General features: G+C 36.9%; 1 protein-coding gene across 3 annotated transcripts; it reads right to left on the reverse strand.

Moving 5' to 3' along the window:
* Positions 1–1,032: 1,032 nt before the first annotated feature.
* pnp4a (purine nucleoside phosphorylase 4a) lies at positions 1,033–22,323 on the reverse strand. Of its 3 annotated transcripts, none has more exons than XM_087800076.1 (8): positions 22,263–22,323; positions 17,326–17,420; positions 6,695–6,858; positions 5,728–5,831; positions 4,557–4,732; positions 3,228–3,418; positions 2,178–2,257; positions 1,033–1,395 (listed from the first exon to the last, which is right to left on the reverse strand). In XM_087800076.1, exons 3-8 carry the CDS (start codon positions 6,765–6,767, stop codon positions 1,249–1,251), a joined length of 771 nt encoding a protein of 256 aa, XP_087656202.1. In that variant the 5' UTR covers positions 6,768–6,858; positions 17,326–17,420; positions 22,263–22,323; the 3' UTR covers positions 1,033–1,248. The 3 variants fall into 3 exon arrangements, with proteins under 3 accessions (XP_087656202.1, XP_087656201.1, XP_087656200.1); XM_087800075.1 differs by lacking the exon at positions 22,263–22,323 and adding an exon at positions 17,901–18,034; XM_087800074.1 differs by lacking the exons at positions 17,326–17,420; positions 22,263–22,323 and adding an exon at positions 7,809–8,018.
* Between the last annotated feature and the right edge of the window lie 955 nt (positions 22,324–23,278).

Consider the following 23,278-nt stretch of genomic DNA (forward strand, 5'->3'; position numbering starts at 1 on the left):
CTATGTGTGTGTGTGTGTGTGTGTGTGTGTATATGGGCTTTAGAGTGTGTGTGTGGAGATTTTTGTCTGTGTATGCGAGTCAGTGTGTTTGTGTGTGTTTTTGTGTGTCTAATTATGTGTGCTTGTGTGCACAGGTCTTTGTGTTTGTGTTGTTTGTGTTTGTCTATGTGTGTCTTTATATCTGTATGTGTGTATGTGTTTTTGTGTGTGCCTTTGTGTATTTTGTGTGTTGCGTTTTTGTCTTTCTATATGTGTGTGTGTGTGTGTATCTTTGTGGGTCTAGTACGTGTGTGTCCTTTTATGTATGTGTGTGTGTGCCTATTATGTGTTTCTCTGTGTATGAGTCAATGTGTGTGTGTGTGAGAGAGTGTGTATGTGCTTGTGTCCATTTGTACGTGTGTCTATGTATGTGTGTATCTGTGTGTTTGTCTGCCTCTGTGTATGTATGTGTATGTGTGTGATTGTGTGCATCTGGGTTTGTGTGTCTCTTCAGAGGTTTAATAATAAAATGTAATTTGTGTGACGATGATGTTCAGATCGATATATTTAGTTATAATCGATCTTTATATTCATTTACATATACATGGATCAACTGTTCATCGCCCCCTAGAGTTCAGAGTTGGTATGTTTGTGTAAATTAAAATCATTTAATGTTTGATGTTAAACACTGACTTTGTTGACGTCATAGTCGAGGATCAACAACTCATGATTGACAGGTGACATCGAACACTTGACGCCACCTGGTGGTCACGTGAACAGTTAGTGTCATGGATTCCTTCTTATTTAACCACTTTTAAATATTCTTTAAACTTTTACTTACTGAGTTCAGACAGAGGTCACAGAGGTCACGCGTTTAAAAGCTTTAAATAAATGTCTTTAAAGTTAAACTCGCACTTCCTGGTTGTAAATGCCGCCCCCTGCTGGTCAGTGGAGTGAACATCCAGTATAAACATTCTAAACACAAAATAAACATACTATTTAAAATGCAATACAAGCTAAAAAAAGTATGAAAAGGTAAACAAACCAAACATCTTTAAAGCAAAAATGTTTATTTCATTGTTATTTTATATTAAAGCACCATCTCTTTCACAGTTATATTAATTTATCAAGTTATATAAAAACATAAATTACTGATTTACACCATAAACACAAGATACAATCTTCAGTACAGCAAAGATATAAAATCAAACATGTATAATTTATACGGCAGAACAAGTAGGTCTTATGTACATGGGTGTGTGTGTGCGTCTAGAGGATGTTATTGGTGTTGTTATTGATCTCCATCTTGCCGATCAGCTCGGTCACCAGCTGCTGGAGGGTCTGGGAGCGAAGACGACCCACCTCCAGGACCCCCTCGTGGTTCACGGTCTCGCCGTCCTCGTAGCTCTTCACCACCTGAACACAATATCATTGACTTTATATCTTTTATCAATGATCACAGACGCCATTTATATAGTTTTAAACCAACATTTTGTCCTGTTTTTATTTGATCTTCATATTATGATTATTTTTTATTCAAAATTTCTAAACTTTAATCCCACTGACCCTAATCGGACAGCAGAGGGCAGCAGAGGGCAGTAGCGTGCAGTTGATCCGCGGGTATTTAACGCAAACAGAAGAAAATAATAATATCTATAAATTAAACACGAGAAATATAATAATATATTTATTTGAAGATCATACAAACTTTGGGGGGAACAGACAGATGATAAACTGCAGCAAATATTCTTGGAGAAATCAAGAATAAATAAATAAAAGTTAAATAAACGAGTAGAAAAGCTTTGAAATCACCAGTTTGACATAAATATGACAGTTAATCTGGTATTTATTTATTGTGAGAGTAACTCACAAAGACATTAATGTACCTTTGACATTTTTCTTTATTTAATAATTGGAGTAAAAGATGTAGAAAATAAAAAAACTCAAAGCAAATTTAAATGAAAAAAAACAATTATAAAAGTCTAAATTGGTCTAAATCTGATTTAAACATGAATAAAAGTGTTTAATTTTAACAGATAAAATCTCTTTTGTAACCAAGTATATTAAAGAAAACACATAATAAAGAATAAACAAGTATTTAATATGTAATCAAATTGTATTAACAATGTTTAAAAATGTTAAATTAAACCACAGCAGACGTCTGTGGTTGAAATAAACGAGAGTATTTCTGTCGTTACCTTGTTGGTGATCAAGGACAGACCGAAGACCTTTAAGCCACAGTGAGTTGCCATGACGACCTCTGGAGCTGTGCTCATACCTGCAGAGATGAACCAGTGAGTCGAGCGTCAACTTCTGTGGATGAAACTCTTCAGAGAGACGTGTTCGTGTCAAACACTGATCGACGGAACAACCGATTCACCGGTTCGACTCGCTTATGTAAGAAAAGTTCACGATTCCTCGCGGATTAAATCAGAAATAAATCACATGACGGACATCGTGCTTCACTTTGACTCAGTGCTGAGCACGACATACTCTTGGAGTCTTCAAGCAGAACAGAAGCAAACATCAAACACCGGAATATGACGGATGTGAAGGAAAGTTTAATTATCTCATGAAATTAAAAAAATACATTAAAAATATATAATTTTTATTTCAAAGATCTGACGTAAACTTCCTTTTTTTTCTCCTAAATATTTTTTAAAGTCAATTCAATTTTATTTAAAGTAGTTACAAAATATAAATAAATACAAAATAAAATTGCATTAAATCAGAAATATTTCTACAAAAACAATTATTGTATATTTTTTATTCTGACCTCATTAATAAAGTTTCTCCAGAGAAAAATAAAAAGCAGTTTTTACCAACTTTTTATCCCCATTATAGTCTTTAGTTCTTTTTTAAAGTACAATTTAACTTCACTTATACTTGCTAGAGTGGAGTAAAGTTTTCATCTTTGTCCAATATTTTTTTTTGATTATGACAGACCATAACTTGTCCCTTGTGATGTCATTGATTTATTGTTGTATTTATAATGGCATCAACTATCAATACAAGTTCTTTTAAATCTTTTTTGTTCGGTGAATATTTCTTCCCCTTTAAAATAATTTGAGTAAATATTGATATTTATATTTGTTTTTAATGTGTATTGTTATGAAAGGGTTATATTTAATTTTATGTTTTGTACATTTTGACCACTATATTTTGGTCGGGCCCTTCACAACGGCCCCAGTATGTAATGTGGCCCCTGAGATAATGGATAAATGACAGGAAGTAGAAAATACTCGCACCGACTGCGTCGACTCCCAGGCGGTGCATGAGCCGGGCCTCGGCGATGGTCTCGAAGTTGGGTCCGCCCACCATGGCGTAGACGCCCTCCTGCGTGATGCTGGACACGCCGAGCTGCTTGGCGATCTCCACGGCGAGACAACGCAGGCCTTTGTCGTAGCAGCCGGACATGGCCGGGAAGCGAGGTCCGAACCTGGAGCGGAGAGACCGGCCGTTAAAGCGGCAACACGTAACATGTGATATTTGGCAACAGCGCAGATTTTAACCAGAAGCAAGATTTTGAAATGTGCCTATTGTTTTTACTTTAAGGAGCAAAATAATTAGCGTTTTTATCATCCTAAATGATCTTGAATTCATCTTAAAAATTGTAATAGTGATGGTTAAATAAATGTGATTTTATTGTTTGTTTTAATTAGAATCGTAAAAAGGTAATTGTCATTATTGTGAAAACAAAGCATTTTTTGTGATGTAGATAAATTGAATGAATAAGATAGCATAACATAACATACGGTAGAATAGCATAGCATAGCATAAAATAAGATAGAATAGCATAGCATAACATAAAATTCTATAGAATAGCAGAAAACAAGATAGAATAGCATAGCATAGCATAGCATAACATAACATACCATACGATAGAATAGCATAACATAGCATAAAATAAGATAGAATAGCATAGCATAAAATAACATAACATATGATAGAATAGCATAGCATGACATAAAACAAGATAGCATAGCATAAGATAGCATAGCATAATAAAACATACGATAGAATAGCATAGCATAGCATAACATAAGATAGCCTAGCATAGCATAACATAACATACGATAGAATAGCATAGCATAGCATAACATAAGATAGCCTAGCATAGCATAACATAACATACGATAGAATAGCATAGCATAGCATAACATAAGATAGCCTAGCATAGCATAACATAACATACGATAGAATAGCATAGCATAACATAAGATGACTCATATATTTAAGTTAGTATTTAAAACTTCAAAGATTAAATGATTAAATGAATGAAATTAAATGATTAAAATAAATAATAAATTGATTCAAACAATTAAATATAAATACATTAATGTGACTTTTAAACGAACAATTTTGTAAAAAGCTACTGAGACCATTTCGAATTTTCATTGTTTGACTTCTTGAAGATCAAGAGCCTTAAATACTTCATCAGTCAAGAGCTGAAGAAAATGTATATTTAAAAACTCTCTTTTGGACTTTTTTCATCATCATTGTCACCGTTGTTAGAAACGTGTGTAATTGTTGTCAATAAACTGTGTTTCTTGTAGAGTTCTACTCGTGTCACGTACTTGTCGTCGTTGGGTCCACACAGCGGGTTCAGACCCACCAGTCCAGGGAAGTTCACGTGGTCCTTGATGATCATGATGTCACCGGGCTGAAGCCCGTCGGCCAATGAGCCGGCGGCGTTTGTCACGATCAGAGTCTCCACGCCGAGCAGCTTGAACACCCGGATCGGGAACGTGGTCTACAGACAAAACCATGAGGACGTGAGATTATGTTTTTGGTCTCAAGGCTGGAGGAACAAACTAGTGGAGTGTGTGAGTAACAATCTGTTGATGCGTATCATGATACAGTGTCAACGATACGATATATCGTGATACTGTAGTAACAAGTATATATGTGTAGTATTGTCCAGTACTTGCCTCTGGTGTTGTGATAGTGTAGTAACAAGTATATATGTGTAGCATTGTCCAGTACTTGACTCTGGTGTTTTGATAGTGTAGTAACAAGTATATATGTGTAGTATTGTCCAGTACTTGACTCTGGTGTTGTGATAGTGTAGTAACAAGTATATATGTGTAGTATTGTCCAGTACTGGACTCTGATGTTGTGATAGTATTTACAGACCACATGACTCTTGACGAAGTCGTAACTACTTCCATTTGTTTTCAAACCAAAATATGTCCAAACATCAGCACTGTATCCTCTCGTCCTCAGTCATCCCCAAGAACACACTGGATTTTATTATTAAGCTTTAGCTGCGGAGGATGTAATGACTGCTGCCATCTAGAGGCCGCAAGCTTAATTGCAACACAAAGACAAACAAACGCGTGAACATTTGTATGTTAATTGTAAATAAAACTTTTTGAAAAATCGAATTATTTTATTTTATATTCACTTTATAAAAATACTTACTGTCAAACTGTGATTTAAATAAGCTATCGATTAAGAGGTTTTAAATATCGCAATATTTTCGCGAAAATTGTTTGGTTTATTACTCAATTAATAAGTAATGATTAATTATTATTTAGTATTTGAATTATTATTGTAGTGTACGAGTCCGACTTGAGTGACACATTTCTGATGGAAGAACTAATGGTTGCTAACAGCTAACAGAACAACATTGTTGACCAGGACGACTTCATGTGACCAGTAACGCTGTGTGGTCAGTGTGTAGTTACACTGTAACACAAATGTTGTTTTGTGACGATGCAGAAAAGTGAAGGAAGGAAACGTCACCTTGCAGAGCGAGTGACCCTCGTACATGTGGAAGCGCCCCTGCATGCACACGCATGTCTTCCCCTTCAACTCCCCGAACACCAGACGACCTGCGTGACCTTTGACTGGAACACAAATACACAACTATTCACTTCCTGACCACAAACATCAATATATTGTCAACTTATGAGAAGCTAAAAATTAATTTTATTAAAATTTTAAGAAACATGTAATAGACCAAGAAGTTTGGTTAATGTATATATATATATATATATATATATATATATATATACACACTGTATATATAAATATAGATGTTTTTTCTTTTCTTCTTTAGAAATTTCCTTTAAAAATGTTCTAAAAAAGAAGAAAAAAATGTGTGTGTTTATATATATATATATACACATATAGATCAATATATGTATATATATCTGTAAAATATTTAAGCAAAAAACAATTGTTTTCTAAATAAATTCTACTTAAAATCTCAAGAAAACTCTCATAATAATTATAATAATACAAACAATTATTCATCAATAAAGACTTGTTATTCAAAATAAATAAATATATATATAAATATATATTTATATTAGAAAAAACACAAAATAATTATTTACACATTTTCTACAACTAGGTTTAACAATATATATATTTATATATTATTAAGAAATAAAATTAATCTTCAGAAGAAACAAAAATAAAATTAACAAATGTTTTAATAATAATTAAATAATATAATAGTTTCCTGTTTTGCTTATTGAACAAATTGTATTTCGTATTGTATAACATTTTATTTAATTAATACAATATTAAACACTACTTTAATTTGAAATACTTATTTAAAAAAAAGGAATTTAAACGAAATAAATAAATAGAAAAAAAAGGTTTTCCTTATATGACGATTTATTTGACCACTAATTTATTGATCCGACTAATAATCAAATAAATCAATAACTTTGATCAGACTTCAACACTAGTTAAGCTCCACCTGTGCTGTGAGGGAATCCTGGGATGTCGGCGTAGGCGAACGAGTCCTGACACTTGAGCGTGTCGGCGAGCATCCCCAGCCCGGAGCCGCAGATGATGGCCACCTGGGGGCGATGTTTGGTGTGAGACAGCAACCAATCGGCGGTCTTCTGGTACTCGTCATGACTGGAGAGGAAAGAAGCGTCAGAGGTTTGTCACACGAGGACGAACACAAGTAAACAATCAACAAGAGCTAAACATCTTCCTGCTGCGGCGACACAACAAAGATGGCGTCTGTCGATGTCGATTCATCAGGTTTGTTGATCCGATGTTTTACGACAGCAGGACACGTGAAGATGTAAGAAGAAGATTCTTCAGATCCACTCATGACACCTCGGGTCGGTCACCTGACTTGGTCTTTCCAGGGTGTCCTTACGATGCAGCCTCAGATGGAAGATCGATCAGATCGTCACGTGATCGATCAGATTGTCATGTGATTGATCAGATCATGTGATCGATCACACTTTTATCTCGATTGTAGTCAAAGATTGTCGGCAGATCGAAAGTTACTTCACATGTTTTAATTAAACAAATAAATAATTAAAGTCTGAAAATGTGATCAAAGAACCTCAGAACAGCCACTTCTGGTGATATTTAAAGGCCCAATAAGTAATAATTAGTTAGTAAATATATATCTATATGTCAATAAGTGCCGCTTCATTAAATAAATAAAATATAAAACATGTTATTATAGTTAATAAACAAACATTATTATTATTCATTGTAAAATATATATATTTATTTAGAAATACTTAATTATTTAGTTCGTAATTTATATTGTAATGAATTAAGAAAATATATCTTTTGTTTTTTATTTTATGTTTATGAATAAAAAATAAGTAGGACATGAATCTGAACTTCAAATACTTAAATACCTTTAACTTTTAAGTGACAAATATTTTACAGTAAAATTAATTTTAATTTATACTTTATTATTCTAAAATAATGAAATAATCTACAGATATTCATGCATTTATGTACAAAATATATAAAAACTGAAAACTTAAAAAAAAAATCAACTCTGGCTTATAATACAAACAAATGTACATCTTCAGTTGTCAATAAAGTTTTCTCACCTGATCTGTTCTTTGCTGTGCATGATGGGAGAGACGAGGCGAGTGCGGCGGCGACGTGTGAGTCTGTGTGCGAGTGTGTGTGCGAGTGTGCGACCGAGTGTGTGTGAAGCCTGCTAAGTAGTCACTTGTCACATGATTGTGATTGGCTGACAAGAGCTCCATTCATCCGCGACGACCAATCAGGTCGCCTGGACTCAGTGTGTGTGAATGGAGGTTGTGGTGATTTATTTGGTAACTGCGTTGTGTAATTGCGAACACGCACGCACACATGCACACACACACGCACACACACACGCACACACACCCAAACAAGAGAAGTGTGATTAAACTACAAGTTTGACTTTTTCTGAGGTTCACTCAAGAGTCGACAAATTAACACAAACTTCCTCATGTTTTTTTTATGGTTAATAAAATAATATATATTATTGTTTGTATGTTTTCTTTGTATAAACTGATGTATGTTTAGGGAAGTATACATATTACACATATATTTGATTTGATTTATGATATGATCAAGAAAATCGCTAAATAAATATTGACAAAAAAACTAAATTCAGTGGATTATATTTTGTTTATTCTTTAGAAAATCTATACACGATGAGGTCAAATGTATCATTATATTACATTAATTACATTTGCTTTTGTATATTTTCCACTTTACTCTTTCAAATTCATGCGTTTTTACTGCTTCATTGAAGAAGTAATTTGTTTATGCACAGTGAGGAGGTGGCAGAGGACACCCTGGAAAGCTCTCCAGTCCGTCAGGGAACATTAAAAAGAACTTAAACTGACAGAAAATGAATAAAAAGACAAGAGTTTGTCTCACAAGCTCAGTGGGAGGCAGGCAGTGTTTTTTCATTAGGATATCAATTCAATTATTTGAGGTCCACGAGGACGTGGAGGCGTGAGAGCAGCTCCGCCATTGGCCGAGAGAGTCCGTCGTGAGGTCAGAGGTCAGTGGTTTAACCAGCAGCAGCTCGTCGGTCACTCTGGTTCTAATCCAACTCCACCGTCTTATGACCAGTAACTCACGGCACATGCTGTGATCAGCTGTGGATGATCAAGACCCACGTGGTCGAGTTCTGCTGCCTCACAGGACCATCAAGAGATTCCGTCTACTTGACCTTCCTGATAAAATCAAGCCATCTTGAAAGGGTCAGTGTGAAGAACCCGTTCTAAACTCGACCTCATCTGACCTTTTGGATTTTCCAACATCTCCTGCTCTGGCGAACGTTCACATAGAAACACTAGTTTTAAAATGTAGGCACAAGCCCCGAGTATCTGATTGTATTTGAACTTCTTTCCTACGATGTGTAGTTTTTGAACTTTAACCCTTGAATGACGGGGAGTGATTTTAGTAAAATTCAGGGTTTTTAATGATTGTGTGATTGGAGGAATGTTCGTGCAGCGGAGTGGAGGAGACCGAAATATTATGACCAGAGACACTTTATGCATATGACTGTTGTTGACGTGACCCCCAGGATACATGTGATGTTGACGTGACCCCCAGGATACATGCGACTGTTGATGTGACCCCCAGGATACATGTGATGTTGACGTGACCCCCACGATACATGTGACTGTTGTCTGGGATGTCTGGGGACCACATTATACATATGACCTGTATTTTTGTGGCCCTCATGAGGTCAAAGATGTAGAAACTTACTATTTTATTTGGAATATATTCCTATTATTCATTACTGGTCTCTAAATGTGTATTTTGGTTTTTTTTTTAAGCACTTTTGTCATTTTGCAAGTATTTATTGACCCTGAAGAATATTAAAGCGAACATATAAAAACAAAATTTGGAAAAAAGTGCTATTATATCAAGTTAAAATATAATATAATAAAACACATTACAGACCTTTTACTCCCTGTATAAAATATGGCCCCTGAAAAGATTTAATTTCCCACTACTTCCTTAAACAAGTGAGTGTATGATGGGTTGTGTGTCTGTGTGTCCCGCGACAGACCGGCAGCCTGTCCAGGGTGTCCCCTGCCACTCACCCGAGGTAGCTAGGATGGACCCCGAATCACCACTGAGACCCCGCTACGGGAATGAGCAGCAGAAAATGAATGAATGATGAACAATCATTACATTATTATTAAATAAACGCGTGAATAAACGATTATTATAACATTGTATTGGAGGTTCTTCTTCGTAGGACATGAGGTTTGGAGTGAGGTCGTTCGGAAAGACTCGAAGAGGATCCACAGACCTTGGAACAGACCTCAGGTCAGAGATAGGAAGGTACTTTTCAACCAAAGTCTCTCCTGAGCATCGTTAGTTTGAATGATCCAAACACAAAGAGGTCACTCGAGGAGAATCATCGTCTTTAAATCAGTCAATGATCTGCAGCGAGTGAACAAAGTTTGTTATGTAATTGTTGGTAGATCCTACAACAACTGAACTTCATTGACTCTTTAACAAGACACGGAAATAATTGACCACAATTATCAGCAGGAAGACGACAGGATCACCTGAGACGCTCGTCCAAACCTCAGCTTCTTTACTCGAACACAGTAATTCGGTCAAGTTTCCCCGTGATGACAGGAATGAAACTACAACTTGTGACGCGAGTCTGACATAACATCAGAGAGAATCTCATTACTGTCATTTGATTTCGAGCATCACATGATCACGTCTGCTGCTGCTGCTGCTGTGCTAGTAATGTCGCGCTCCACGCTGCACATTAGCGTCCTGCGCCGCCGTCAGAATGCTAACAATGTGACCACGTCCATCCCAGATACTTTACATTGTTTATAGAGCAGTGACGCAGGAGTCAGGAAGTAATGATCTGATGACGTCGGTAAACACGCCAGGAAACGTTATTTATATTGTTTTAAGTTTCTTGAAGGAGTCAGTAGATCATCAAACACAGAGATGGTTCCAAAGCTTAGGAGCAACAGTCTGGAAGGATTTCTCTCCTCTGGTCCTGAACCGTGTTCAGGAACCATCAGTAGATTCTGATCCACAGACCTCAGAGCCCGAGCTGGGGTGTAAGTCTGGATCAGATCACTGATGGAAGGTCTGACCATGAATAGATCTGAAAGTAAGAACCAGAATTTTAAAATGATCCTGAAAGAAACTGGCAGCCAGTGAAGAGTTTTAAGGATCGGAGAAATGTGAGTTCTTCTACTAGAGCGGCTCAGAATTCTGGCTGCAGAGTTTTGTATGAACTGCAGGCGAGACAAATCATTCTTGATTAGACATGAAAATAAACTGTTACAACAGTCCAGACGAGAAGATACACACACATGGATTACAAGATCCAGATAATGTTGTGACATCATTTTCCTAAGTATAGAGATTTTTCTCAGTTGAAACAGGTTTGTGGTCAGTTTTGTGCAGTGTTGAACGAGAGAGACATGTCTCATGTTTCTCTGACCTAAGTCACCCAAGTAATGACTCAACCCTGGAACCTTATCATCAGGAGCAATCACCACAGTTTCAGTTTTGTCCACATTTAGCTGCAAAGAGTTTTCACTCATTGTTTGATACACACATACACAATACAATACACACTTCTGTGTACTGGTCACGATACAATACACACTTCTGTGTACTGGTCACGATACAATACACACTTCTGTGTACTGGTCACGATACAATACACACTTCTGTGTACTGGTCACGATACAATACACATTTCTGTGCACTGGTCACGATACAATACACATTTCTGTGCACTGGTCACGATACAATACACACTTCTGTGTACTGGTCACGATACAATACACACTTCTGTGTACTGGTCACGATACAATACACACTTCTGTGTACTGGTCAAGATACAATACACATTTCTGTGCACTGGTCACGATACAATACACACTTCTGTGTACTGGTCACGATACAATACACACTTCTGTGTACTGGTCACGATACAATACACACTTCTGTGTACTGGTCACGATACAATACACACTTCTGTGCACTGGTCACGATACGATACACACTTCTGTGTACTGGTCACGATACAATACACACTTCTGTGCACTGGTCACGATACAATACACACTTCTGTGCACTGGTCACGATACAATACACACTTCTGTGCACTGGTCACGATACAATACACACTTCTGTGCACTGGTCACGATACAATACACACTTCTGTGTACTGGTCACGATACAATACACACTTCTGTGTACTGGTCACGATACAATACACACTTCTGTGCACTGGTCACGATACAATACACACTTCTGTGTACTGGTCACGATACAATACACACTTCTGTGCACTGGTCACGATACAATACACACTTCTGTGCACTGGTCACGATACAATACACACTTCTGTGTACTGGTCACGATACAATACACACTTCTGTGCACTGGTCACGATACAATACACACTTCTGTGCACTGGTCACGATACAATACACACTTCTGTGTACTGGTCTGTATACGACACTGGTGAAGATACACAACATGGTGCCTTGTGTTAATTTTATAAAACTGTTCACATCCATGTTTATCAGTTTGTAAGGACTATTTATACATTATTGTAAAATGACAACACACAGTACAAAGGTTATGATGTACTGAGATGCTCACGGGAGGAGATGGTGTGATGAACCAATTTTAAATAATACAAAACAATCAAAAATCAAGTGACACGTTCTGAACCCATGTGACATGTATGAAGAGATACACTCAACATACATTGATGAGCAGGTGTGTTGGTAAAATAATTAGTTTGGGTTGTGAACGAAATGTGTTGGAATGTGTCAAAGAGACACTGGTTTACTCAGATTAACCTTCAGGAAGAACATTTGTTTGCTTCATTTAAGACCAGCTGTAATTCATTCTAGTCTGTTTTTGTTCTTGTCTGACAATCAATAACATACTAGTATTGACTCCTTGTACGAGTAAAACTGCTGTGATCTCCGATGTCATTTTTTTTTTTAATAATGTGCAGAGTGTGTAGAGGATAATACACAGTGCAGTACAAGAGATATGATATACTGAGAGGCTCACTGGAGGAGATGGTAAAATAATACATAACAATCCTCTGAAGGTTGATACGATCAACTCAAGCGACACGTTCTGAACACACGTGACACGTATGAAGACATTATTTTCTCTTCAATCAACATTCGTGCTAAACAAGTACTAAAGAAAAAGCTACTGATTCTTGGTAAACAGTGTAAATATGTCCGTCATGCTGGTGAAAGTGTGTCAAACACTGAACTGACTCACTAGTGAGTTTGTAGGAATCCTGGACCCGTCAGAGGATTTTTCAGATTCTCCAGCAGCTGAATCAGCTCAAGCTACGCAAAGAGTCGAAAAAGAATGTTTTTATTTTGTCTCTGCTGCTTCCTGATCACAAGGACCAGCAGCAGCACAGAGTGACTGTGTGTTCACCACAACAACGGGTCAAAGGTCAGCTGGTCCTTGAGGCCTCGATGTTCTCTGAACACCGAGAAATTCACCTGCAATAAATAAAAAATCAATTTGAGCATGAAGTGGATTTTAAAAGGTCGTGGAACACATGCACTGCCGGGCCTGGAGGTGGCGCTGTAATGCTGTGAATTAACTAGAGAATCTGATTCAGGTGAATGGACTTCATAAGGAACAGAACTTGACGCAGACGTGTAGATACTTTAGACTTGAGAAACTTCCAGAGATGATTGAACTGCAGGAAAACTTTTAATGGATTAACAAGAGTGAGAACTTGATCACATGATCGGTCACATCGGTCACGTGTGTTCGGTTGATGTTGAGCTCGCTGTGACTGATTTGAATCAACAGGTCAGGAACGAACTGAAACTAGTCGATCCGTCTGTGGGAGAAAATGTTTCTTAAAAACGTCACCGGGATTCTGATGATCATGGATCAGCAAAATTAAAAAGATGGAAAAGGTCAAAAAATTGAATTGCTCAAAAACAAAAAACTCTTTAAAAAATGTTTTAGGGGAAAAAGACCATTAAATAAAACACAAGACGCATCAAACGCATATGGGATCATCACATATGCAACTTTTAAAGTGTTCTAGTTAATCTATGACTTTTTGATCCATCTTTCTGATTTCTATCATGACTTAGGTTTTTGGTTTTTGGTTCTGAACAAAGAAAGTTTGTTCTTAACGTGAAGCCCCGGAGCGTTCTTTTAAATAACGTCTCAGAAGGTAGTCACAAGCAGACAAATATTTGTAACCACATTTAAAAACTCCTGGAGGAAAAGACAAGTTATAAAAATACATAACAAAAATATATTATGAAAAACCAGAGGTTTCACAATGTCTTTGTTATAAAAATGGACACAGAAGGTTACCTTTTATTTGCCTCAGATGTTAATTTGGAATAATTACATTTCATTTTATGTACTTGAAGAAAAAAAATCCCTTGATAATTGTATTTTAAGGATTTGTATCATTTATAATTGTATCATCCTCACGTAAAGCAGCACAAGAGTTTGTGAGATGCCTCCCTCTAGTGGTTGACAGGTGACAGTTCAGTCAGGTCATCTAAATGTCTTCAATGCGTCATTTGGAGAAATAACGACGAGATATTCTGCACAAAAGGTGAAACATTTAACATGTATTATAATAAAGCAGAAGAAATAACTTAGTTTCTCTTTCCAATGACTTTAGTTTGTTTGTTTTTTAAAAACATCTTATTGGTTTTTAAACCTCAATTCCTTCTTCACCTCGTAAAAAAGTTTTTTTTCTTCCCTTTTCTACACTTTATCAGCAGATACTGAGGCTGTAAATATCAAATCAACGCTAAAGTTTGGTTACTTAAAGGACAGGTGGTCATAATGTTATGGCTACTTAATAAATAGTGTTTTATTTGCATGTATTTCTACAAGTACTTGGTGGTTCTTACAGCGACACACTGGATATTCAGCGGCTGAATGTGTATATGAGCGAGTGTGTGAGTGTGTCTCTGTGTGTGTGTGTGTGTGTGTGTGAGTGTGTTTCTGTGTGTGTGTGTGTTTGCATCACATTTCCTTCAACCTGACGGACGAGTTTCACTTCTGGAGGGTTGGAGCGTCTCAATCATAATTCATCATCAGAGCCAGTGTGTGTGTTTTGTGTTGTGCTGGCTGATTGGCGATTGTGTGTGTGTTGCATCATGCCCACATTCGGTGTGTGTGGGTCCCATCGGCACACACATGAACGCACACACACACACAGTTAATTAAATGTTCATCATGATTCAACACTCTCATCACGAGCTGAAACAGCGTTGATGGTTTGTGTTGACAGTTGGTTGTGAGTCTGTTTTTAACTCTCTTGTCTACATTTAGGTGTTTGTTGTTCCATAAATGTCGCACACTGGTCACAGATGCAAGTCACTCGAGTCATGCACGGTTGAGTCACACGTTCAAACTAGTCAGAGGTCTTAGAAAGACTGCACGAGGATTGTGGTTTGAAACAGAACCTGCAGTTCGACCCCTAAACACAGGTGGCGCTCACACATACCCGAGTTAAACATTAGCTGAATTCATCCAGTAGTTTAAACAGAAATCAAGAATCTTTTTATGTTCTTTAAAAAAAAGTAAATACATACATAAACGTGTACTACAGTGATCAGTTAATCCCTCTCAGTTGCTTCTGACTAGCTTTAAAATAAACTAACATTTGAGTTGCACTTATAACCTTCATGTCTTGTTTGGCTGCTGCTGACCAATCAAATGCTTGAAGAGAGAAGAAATCGACGCAGTTACGCTACGGTCAGAATCTTTTCATTGCCCTTACCTCTTAAAAAATACATATATAAATATATTTATTTTGTTTGTCCACACAATGTATCCTGTTGTAAGTAACATTACAGGAATATTTTTAAACATTTTAGTGAAAATATATCCTCACAAAACGTCTTTCTTTCTTTACCAGTAAACTTTAAAGAAAATTCATAACATTAAAAAATAAAGAGGCTTTTTTTTAAACTCAGTGTAACCATTTTCTAGTAGCTATACAGCCAAGTCATGCCCTTGCTAGCTGGGACAGAGGACTAGAAATAAAGATTTTAAATAACCAAAATGTAAGTAAGTAAATTATTCTTGTATAACGCTTTTCCAGGGTCAAAAGGCGCTTAAACAATTCAAACAAAACTCAATAAAATAAATACTTATAAGATCAAGATAACACTAAGAACAACACAGGAGTCTCAGAGAATCAAGGAAAAGCCTGAACAAATAGTTTCATGAGAGTCATCGCTATAAATGATTAACTACTCGTATCCTTTGTTAACATTGTAGCCTAATATTTGTTTCTATTATTCCGAGGAGGAAATTCAAGAGAAAAAACGCGAAAATCTATTTTAAAAAAAATGACCAAACGTTTTATTAAAGAAAGCGTTCACTCTTCAATGAGTTACCTATTAGCACCACCTGCTGGCCAAAAGTTGTATTTCCTTAATTTCGAGGTTTTTTTTCTCTCTAATGTAAAAGTTTTAAACGCAGGTTCACGTGAATTCTCGTCTCTGGTACAAACAATACTTCTCACACATATGAGACATAAATAAAAAATTAATGATGGTGTGACATTAATGAAGATAAAGTACTTTTCCCTGATTTTCTGGGACACCTGTGTTTTTCCCGGTGTTATATTGATCGTTTTAGTGTATATTTATAGTATTTTTTTATTATTGTTTAAGCACTTTGTGTCCCTGGTCTAAAAAATATGGTCTATAAATATAAATTACTTACTTGCAACATTGTGGACACATTGACAGTTGATTTCAGACATAAGAGAGAATTACGGTGATTTAAAATAGATGAAGGCACTTTCTGGTAGTTTGAGTCTTCATGAAAGATTCATAGACGCGTGTCGAACGAACACAAACACGCACAACTGTATTGATACAGAGTGTGTTACATTATTATTATCTGAGCTTTAATGTTCTCACTTCCATGAAGGTTCAGTGGATGCAAGTGTGACATCATGGCAGTATGAGGTCAACACACGCGCAGGAACAAGACGCACAACACTGTAACTCGCCTGCAATCACAGGCTCATCCTTCAACCAGCGTGTGTGTGTGTGTGTGTGTGTGTGTGTGTGTGCGTGTGTGTGTGTGTGCGTGCTTGTGTGTTGGTCAGCGTTGCGTGTTGATTGCACCTCGTTACGGCAGCCGGATGGTGATGGAGGGAGTGTGTGTGTGTGTTTATTTGTTTTGTTTGTTTCAGACGGAGATGGACGAGTGTGTGAGTGTGTGTGTCAGATTCTGAAAAGGGTATTGCCTGAAGTTGCATTTGATGGTTGCACAGGAGAGCAATGAGACCAGAGGGCCACACACACATGCACACACACACCCCCCACCCTCACACACACACACACCAGTATTAGAATGAAGGCTCTTTATATTGTTCAGGTTGTGGTTGATTGACAGCTCAATGTCTAGACATTTTATTTATTTATTTTTGTATGTATCATTTATTTATTCCTTTTTTTTCTTTTCTAAATTCTAAACAAATAAGATTTTTTTTCTTTTTTTAAATCATTTTTTCTTTTTCCCACCAACTCATTGTTGACACGTCAATAAATATTTGAAAATTTTTACCGGCTTCGCTTCAGCACAAAGGTCGTCACGGTTCAACTGGTTCTGAAGGCAGCGTCCACCTCTGACCCGTCCAGAAGCTGCAGAACCATCCACACCTTTGAGGGGAAAAAAGAAAGAACTCAGTTCAGACACGACCTCAGTGTTTAAAGATGAAGGGAACAAACTTGCTAATAAGCTGTGGCTAGCTATCACGCTAGCTAAAATGCTAGCTAACATGCTAGCTATCACGCTAGCTAACATGCTAGCCAACATGCTAGCTATCACGCTAGCTAACATGCTAGCCAACATGCTAGATAACTTTGAGAGACAGAAACAACACAATTTTGTTCTTAAACTATAAATAGTTAATAACCATGAAACAAACATTTCTAATACAAGCTAATATTGACGACTATGACTTCAACAAACAACCCATTGATTGTAAAAATAACAAATTCAATGACCGATTAGCATCTGAATGTGGTACGTTACTAAATGAGTAGTTTTTTTCTTCAACTGTGTTAAATAAACAAGATTCAACCAGATAAAGGTTTCTTAAAGATGAGTTGTGGATCATACTTTCATTTGTTACTCACTCATTGGAAGTCTTTCAAACTACTAACGGTAAAATAGACACAATTAGCTCAAGCTAACGTTAGCAGAAGGAAGCATCTCTGCAGAAGGATCCACCATTTTGACTCGCAAGTGCAAACAAATGATCAAGTCAGTGTCACTGGAATATTGAATGTTTTTTTAAAGCATTAAACTTTTTTATTTCTTTTTTTTTACCCAATCATTGGATTCATACATTTCTATAAGGAAAGCATGAGTTTAAATAAATAATTAAATTCCATACTTTGTGTATATACATATATTTCTTATTTTGAAAATTAACGAATTTTTAAATAGTTTCTAATTTCAATGACAAAAAAATTTACATTTTCTAAATTGAATTTGTTTTTAATTTTAAAATCCTATAAAAAATGTTAACTAATAGTAAGTAAGTAAGTAGATAAGTTATATTTGTATAGCGCTTTTCTAGACCAGGGTCATAAAGCGCTTAAACAATCAATAGAATACACAATAAAATATATACTTAAAAGATCAAGATAACACAGAGACCAACACAGGAGTCTCAGAGAATCAAGAAAAAGCTCAAATAAAAGTTTCTTCAGATGTTTCTTGAAGGAGTCAGTAGATCATCAAACACAGAGATGGTTCCAAAGCTTAGGAGCAACAGTCTGGAAGGATTTCTCTCCTCTGGTCCTGAAGTTCAGGAACCATCAGTAGATTCTGATCCACAGACCTCAGAGCCCGAGCTGGGGTGTAAGTCTGGATCAGATCAGTGATGGAAGGTCTGACCATGAATAGATCTGAAAGTAAGAACCAGAATTTTAAAGTTGATCCTGAAAGAAACTGGCAGCCAGTGAAGAGTTTTAAGGATCAGAGAAATGTGAGTTCTTCTACTAGAGCGGCTCAGAATTCTCGCTGCAGAGTTTTGTATGAACTGCAGGCGAGACACATCCTTCTTGTTTGGACACAAAATAAACTGTTACAATAGTCCAGACGAGAAGATACAGACACATGGATTACAAGATCCAGATCATGTTGTGACCTAATTTTCCTAAGTTTAGAGATTTTTCTCAGTTTCTGGCAAGTTTTCTGTTGAACAAGAGACATGTCTTTATCAGATGCAACACCCAGGTTTCTCAGGCTCAGTTTGACAAACTGACCTAAGTCACTCAAGTACTGACTCAATCCTGGAACCTTATCATCAAGAGCATTAACTAAAGTTTCAGTTTTGTCCACATTTAGCTGCAAAGAGTTTTCACTCATTGTTTGATTTCTAGCAAACAATCAACTAAGCTGTTCAGACTCTGAGGCTCAGTTGGATCAAAAGAGCAGTGGAGCTGGATTTCATCAGCAAAGAATGTGGTAAAAACATCAGGAAATCTCTGAATGATTTTATCCATCAAGGGACATCAAGTACAGCAAAAACAATAAAGGACCCATAATAATAATAATAGTGGCATTTTAGCAGACTGATCCAATCGAGCACTGAGCTTCTCGCTCTGAATTGTAATGTTCCGGTGGCACAATTATAACCAACATTATATATGTATATAATATATAAATATTGAATTTAGAAAATGTATTTTGGATTTATTGCAACTACAGTATGAAACTCTATGTGTAAAGAAAAAGGCATTTATTTTTTTAAATATTCAAGGTTTTTAATAAAGTTATAATCAAAATAAATTGTTTAATTGAAATAATGAATATAGAAACTATTAGAATTAAAGGATTGAAATATATTCCAATGCTTGAAATTGAACATTTTAATAAAAAGGTAATTAAATGTGTTTAAACTCTTCAATATACTTTCCTATCAGAGTACTATGATGCGTGGATTCCTTTTTAAAACGTGAAATTAGTATTTTATTCTGACAGGTTTGGTCGTAAATCAAAGCAAAACGGCTTTAAAAGTGAAACAATATGATAAACAGCAACAACACAAACGAAGGAGTCACCGATGATACTTCGACAACCAGTCAGAAGCGTAATGATAGCAAACGGACTTCAGAGAGAAAGAAAACAGATTTTTTTTCTTCTCCTCACAAGTCTCACTCTCCATCAGCCTCATAAACACACTTTTCTCCTCTGTTGATGATGACACAGTGTGTAATTGGAGCGGATAGAGAGTCCGTGTGGATCTGTGGTGTCAAACATGTGTAGGCACACCGGCTGGCAGACACGCAACATTGTGTTGTCTGACCCCAACACACACTCGCGCGCGGATACAAGAGGAAGTCAATAACCACCAACAATGACGAAATGTTGCGCGGCAATAAAAAGCAGAAAGTTGCGCGATGTTTACGTCAAACGTGAGGCCGTGAAATGTTGACTGACAGAGTCATTCATTTATTATCCAACGCATTATCAAAGCGCTGCTGAGGACTGGAGTCTCATCTGACTTTTTAAACATCGACTTCGTTCAACTCGACGTTGAGGAAACATTGATGTTTGGTTTTCAACGGACAAAAAGTCGTTAAAATCATCTGAAAAAAAACACGGAGTTCCTCGGAGAACCAGCAGGTGTAACATGTTGTCGGATCCATCGTAGAAGTCGATTCTAGACGCTGGAGTTAATGTCTACAGGATGAGTTGCAGGTGCGATGCTGCGGGAGATATTCAACCGTAATAAATCAAACATTGATGGACATTCTGTCCAATCAGTGATCGGCCTTTTCAACAGAAGTTCAAGCCACATTTCTGACGTGTGTCGATGTTGTTGTGGTTTGTAAACTTTACTCAGTGGGAGGTAGAGCTGCACGATATATTGGAAAAATATAGATATCCCGATATTGGAGTGCGAGATATGTATATCGAAAATTTTATGATTTTTTATTGTATGAATCAAGCATTTCTTAAATGTGCACTTCGACCAATAAGTGTCACGTTCTGTAAAGTTGTCAGTTTGTACTTCTATGTCTTGTTGTAGTTTACGTCTCCGTCTGTCTGTGAACTGTGCGGCGCAGCTTGATAGACTTGTGCTGTGTCTCAAATCGCATACTTGCGTACTCAAAGTTAGTATTTTTAGTGCGTTAGTGCGTCTCAATTCTTAGTATGCGAAATTGAGTGCGCCATGCATACTAAATTGTCACTAACACGCCCACAAAACTGAGTATGGTTCGATGGACTCTAACCACCCTAAACAGCTCCATCTTAGTGACGTTTTAAACGGAAGTTACGTCATATATAAATGCATATATATTCATATACTTACAGGTGTATTTTCAGCAGCAGTAGGAGGATAAACACGTCTTCGCTGCTGATACCAGTGTAAATATCCCGCAAATATTTCAATTCTCATATTTTTTCTTTATTTATTTTTCCAAACTTGCACAGCATCGGTCTGGGAATCATGAAAACTCTTATGCTGTGTCTCAAATCGCATACTTCTCTTGGTATACTAGAAGTTAGTATGCATCAGTTTAGTGTACATACTAACTAGTACGCAAATTCTCCACAGATAGTATGTCTCAAATCAAACACTGAAGCTACACACTAACCGGAGATCACGACAGCTTCTTCTTCTTCTATTTAACGATGTTTCAACCAGCAGTTTGAACGCTAGCGACACCTGCTGGCAGCACGTATTGCAACTTTGGAAAAAGAAATAAAGAAAAAATATGAGAATCGAAATAATCGAGAGATATTTAAGCTGGTATCAGCAGCGAAGACGTGTTTATCCTCCTACTGCTGCTGAAAATACACCTGTAAGTATATGAATATAAATGCATTTATATATGACGTAACTTCCGTTTAAAACGTCACTAAGATGGAGCCGTTTAGGGTGGTTAGTGTCCATCCAACCATATTCAGTTTTGTGGGCGTGTTAGTACGCCACTTTAGTGTGCATGGCGCACTAAATTTCGCATACTAAGAATTGAGACGTACTAACGCACTAAAAATACTAACTTTTAGTACGCTAGTATGCGATTTGAGACACAGCATTAGATTACGAGCCGATGCAAAGTGATACTGCCACCCACAGGTGAAGTTCTGCATTACAACAGATATTAAGAACAACTTCCATCATTTCTGTCCACAATTCTTGGCACAATAACTCAAACCAGACGTACCAAGATGGTTCTGGATCACCATCTGGATCCGGGAATCCTTGAAAATCCGTCACTCTCTGTGGTGTAGAATGAGGCTCCCTTTCTTGCCATCGCATGCAGTGTGTTGTGCAACTGAGGCCAGGAACTCTATTGCCACCTACTGTCCTATTTTATGTTATGGTAAAAATAATGTGACGTGGGTTTAAATGATATCCTTGTCAGAGGTCTGCGCTCTCTGAGCTCTTTTTTTTTTGTTTTGTTTATTTATCTTGGTGCGAGTGACACACCGTTTCCTAGCATGGATGCTGGTGCAATTCCTGGAGTCTGACTCACCCCTCGGATGCCTTCCAGATGAGGTGCTCGGCTCCAGCATAGGGCCGGCTCTGTGGCTGACCTCTGACCCTCGGGGATTCATCTGATAATCTGAAAACAATAAAAAGTATAAACGAGTAGTGAATGAAAGATAAATGAAGGAATGAGGATTTAAGACAAAGAAATAAAAGAAAAAAGGTGACTCTGGTGTCGCGGCACAAACATCTGATCATTAGTGCTGGTAATGATGAGAGGCTGGAGCGTCGTGTCTTCATTAGCAGCTGATGTAACTCACCTGAGAGATCCAGTAAAAATGAGCGTCTCAGGAGTCAAACCCGGTGACTCGCTGCGACCGAACCCTTCCTTCGGAACCGGTTCAACTCTCTGTCCTCGGGGTTTGGATCAAGAGGACGGTCATTTAATCATAATTAAACACTGAAATTTCCTTTTTTATTAAAATGTTCTGCTTTTTCTCTTGATTAAAACAACATTTCTGCAGTTTTTCTACGTTTTATCTCTTCTCTTCTGACAGTTTTATTTTGGGGCTAAATGGTGCTATTGAGTGACCTGATGTGACTCTGTTTTAAACACTCGTTATATGTCTTTTAAAAAAAAGAGTAAGATAATCATTTTATTAGGGGAGATTTAGAAGAGAATAAAACAAAGTTAAGCAACAAAATCTGAGTTTATTTTCCATCTGAATGTTATTAAACTGAACCTATAAAAATGTCTGTGTTTAACATAAGATAAGGGACAAAGATGACAGCGAAGAAAAGGAGGAAGGAGAATAAATACAGAGATGATTAAGACATGAAAAGAAAATATCAGACTCATACTTGCGGTTGTTCCAGTCTTTTCCTAGTCTTGGACGTTAAAAGATGTAAAAGGTATTTGATATATCGTGAGTCACAGTGACGCAACACGATCAACAAACAAAGATAAACGCTGACAGAAGCAGACACTGAAAGCCAGACGTCATTATTACAAGTGTGGACGTTAAAGGACGAGAGTCAACAAGCATCAGGTGAATAGATTAT

The sequence above is a fragment of the Callionymus lyra genome, chromosome 10, assembly GCF_982586985.1.
Source record: "Callionymus lyra chromosome 10, fCalLyr1.hap1.1, whole genome shotgun sequence".
Lineage (NCBI taxonomy): Eukaryota > Metazoa > Chordata > Actinopteri > Syngnathiformes > Callionymidae > Callionymus > Callionymus lyra.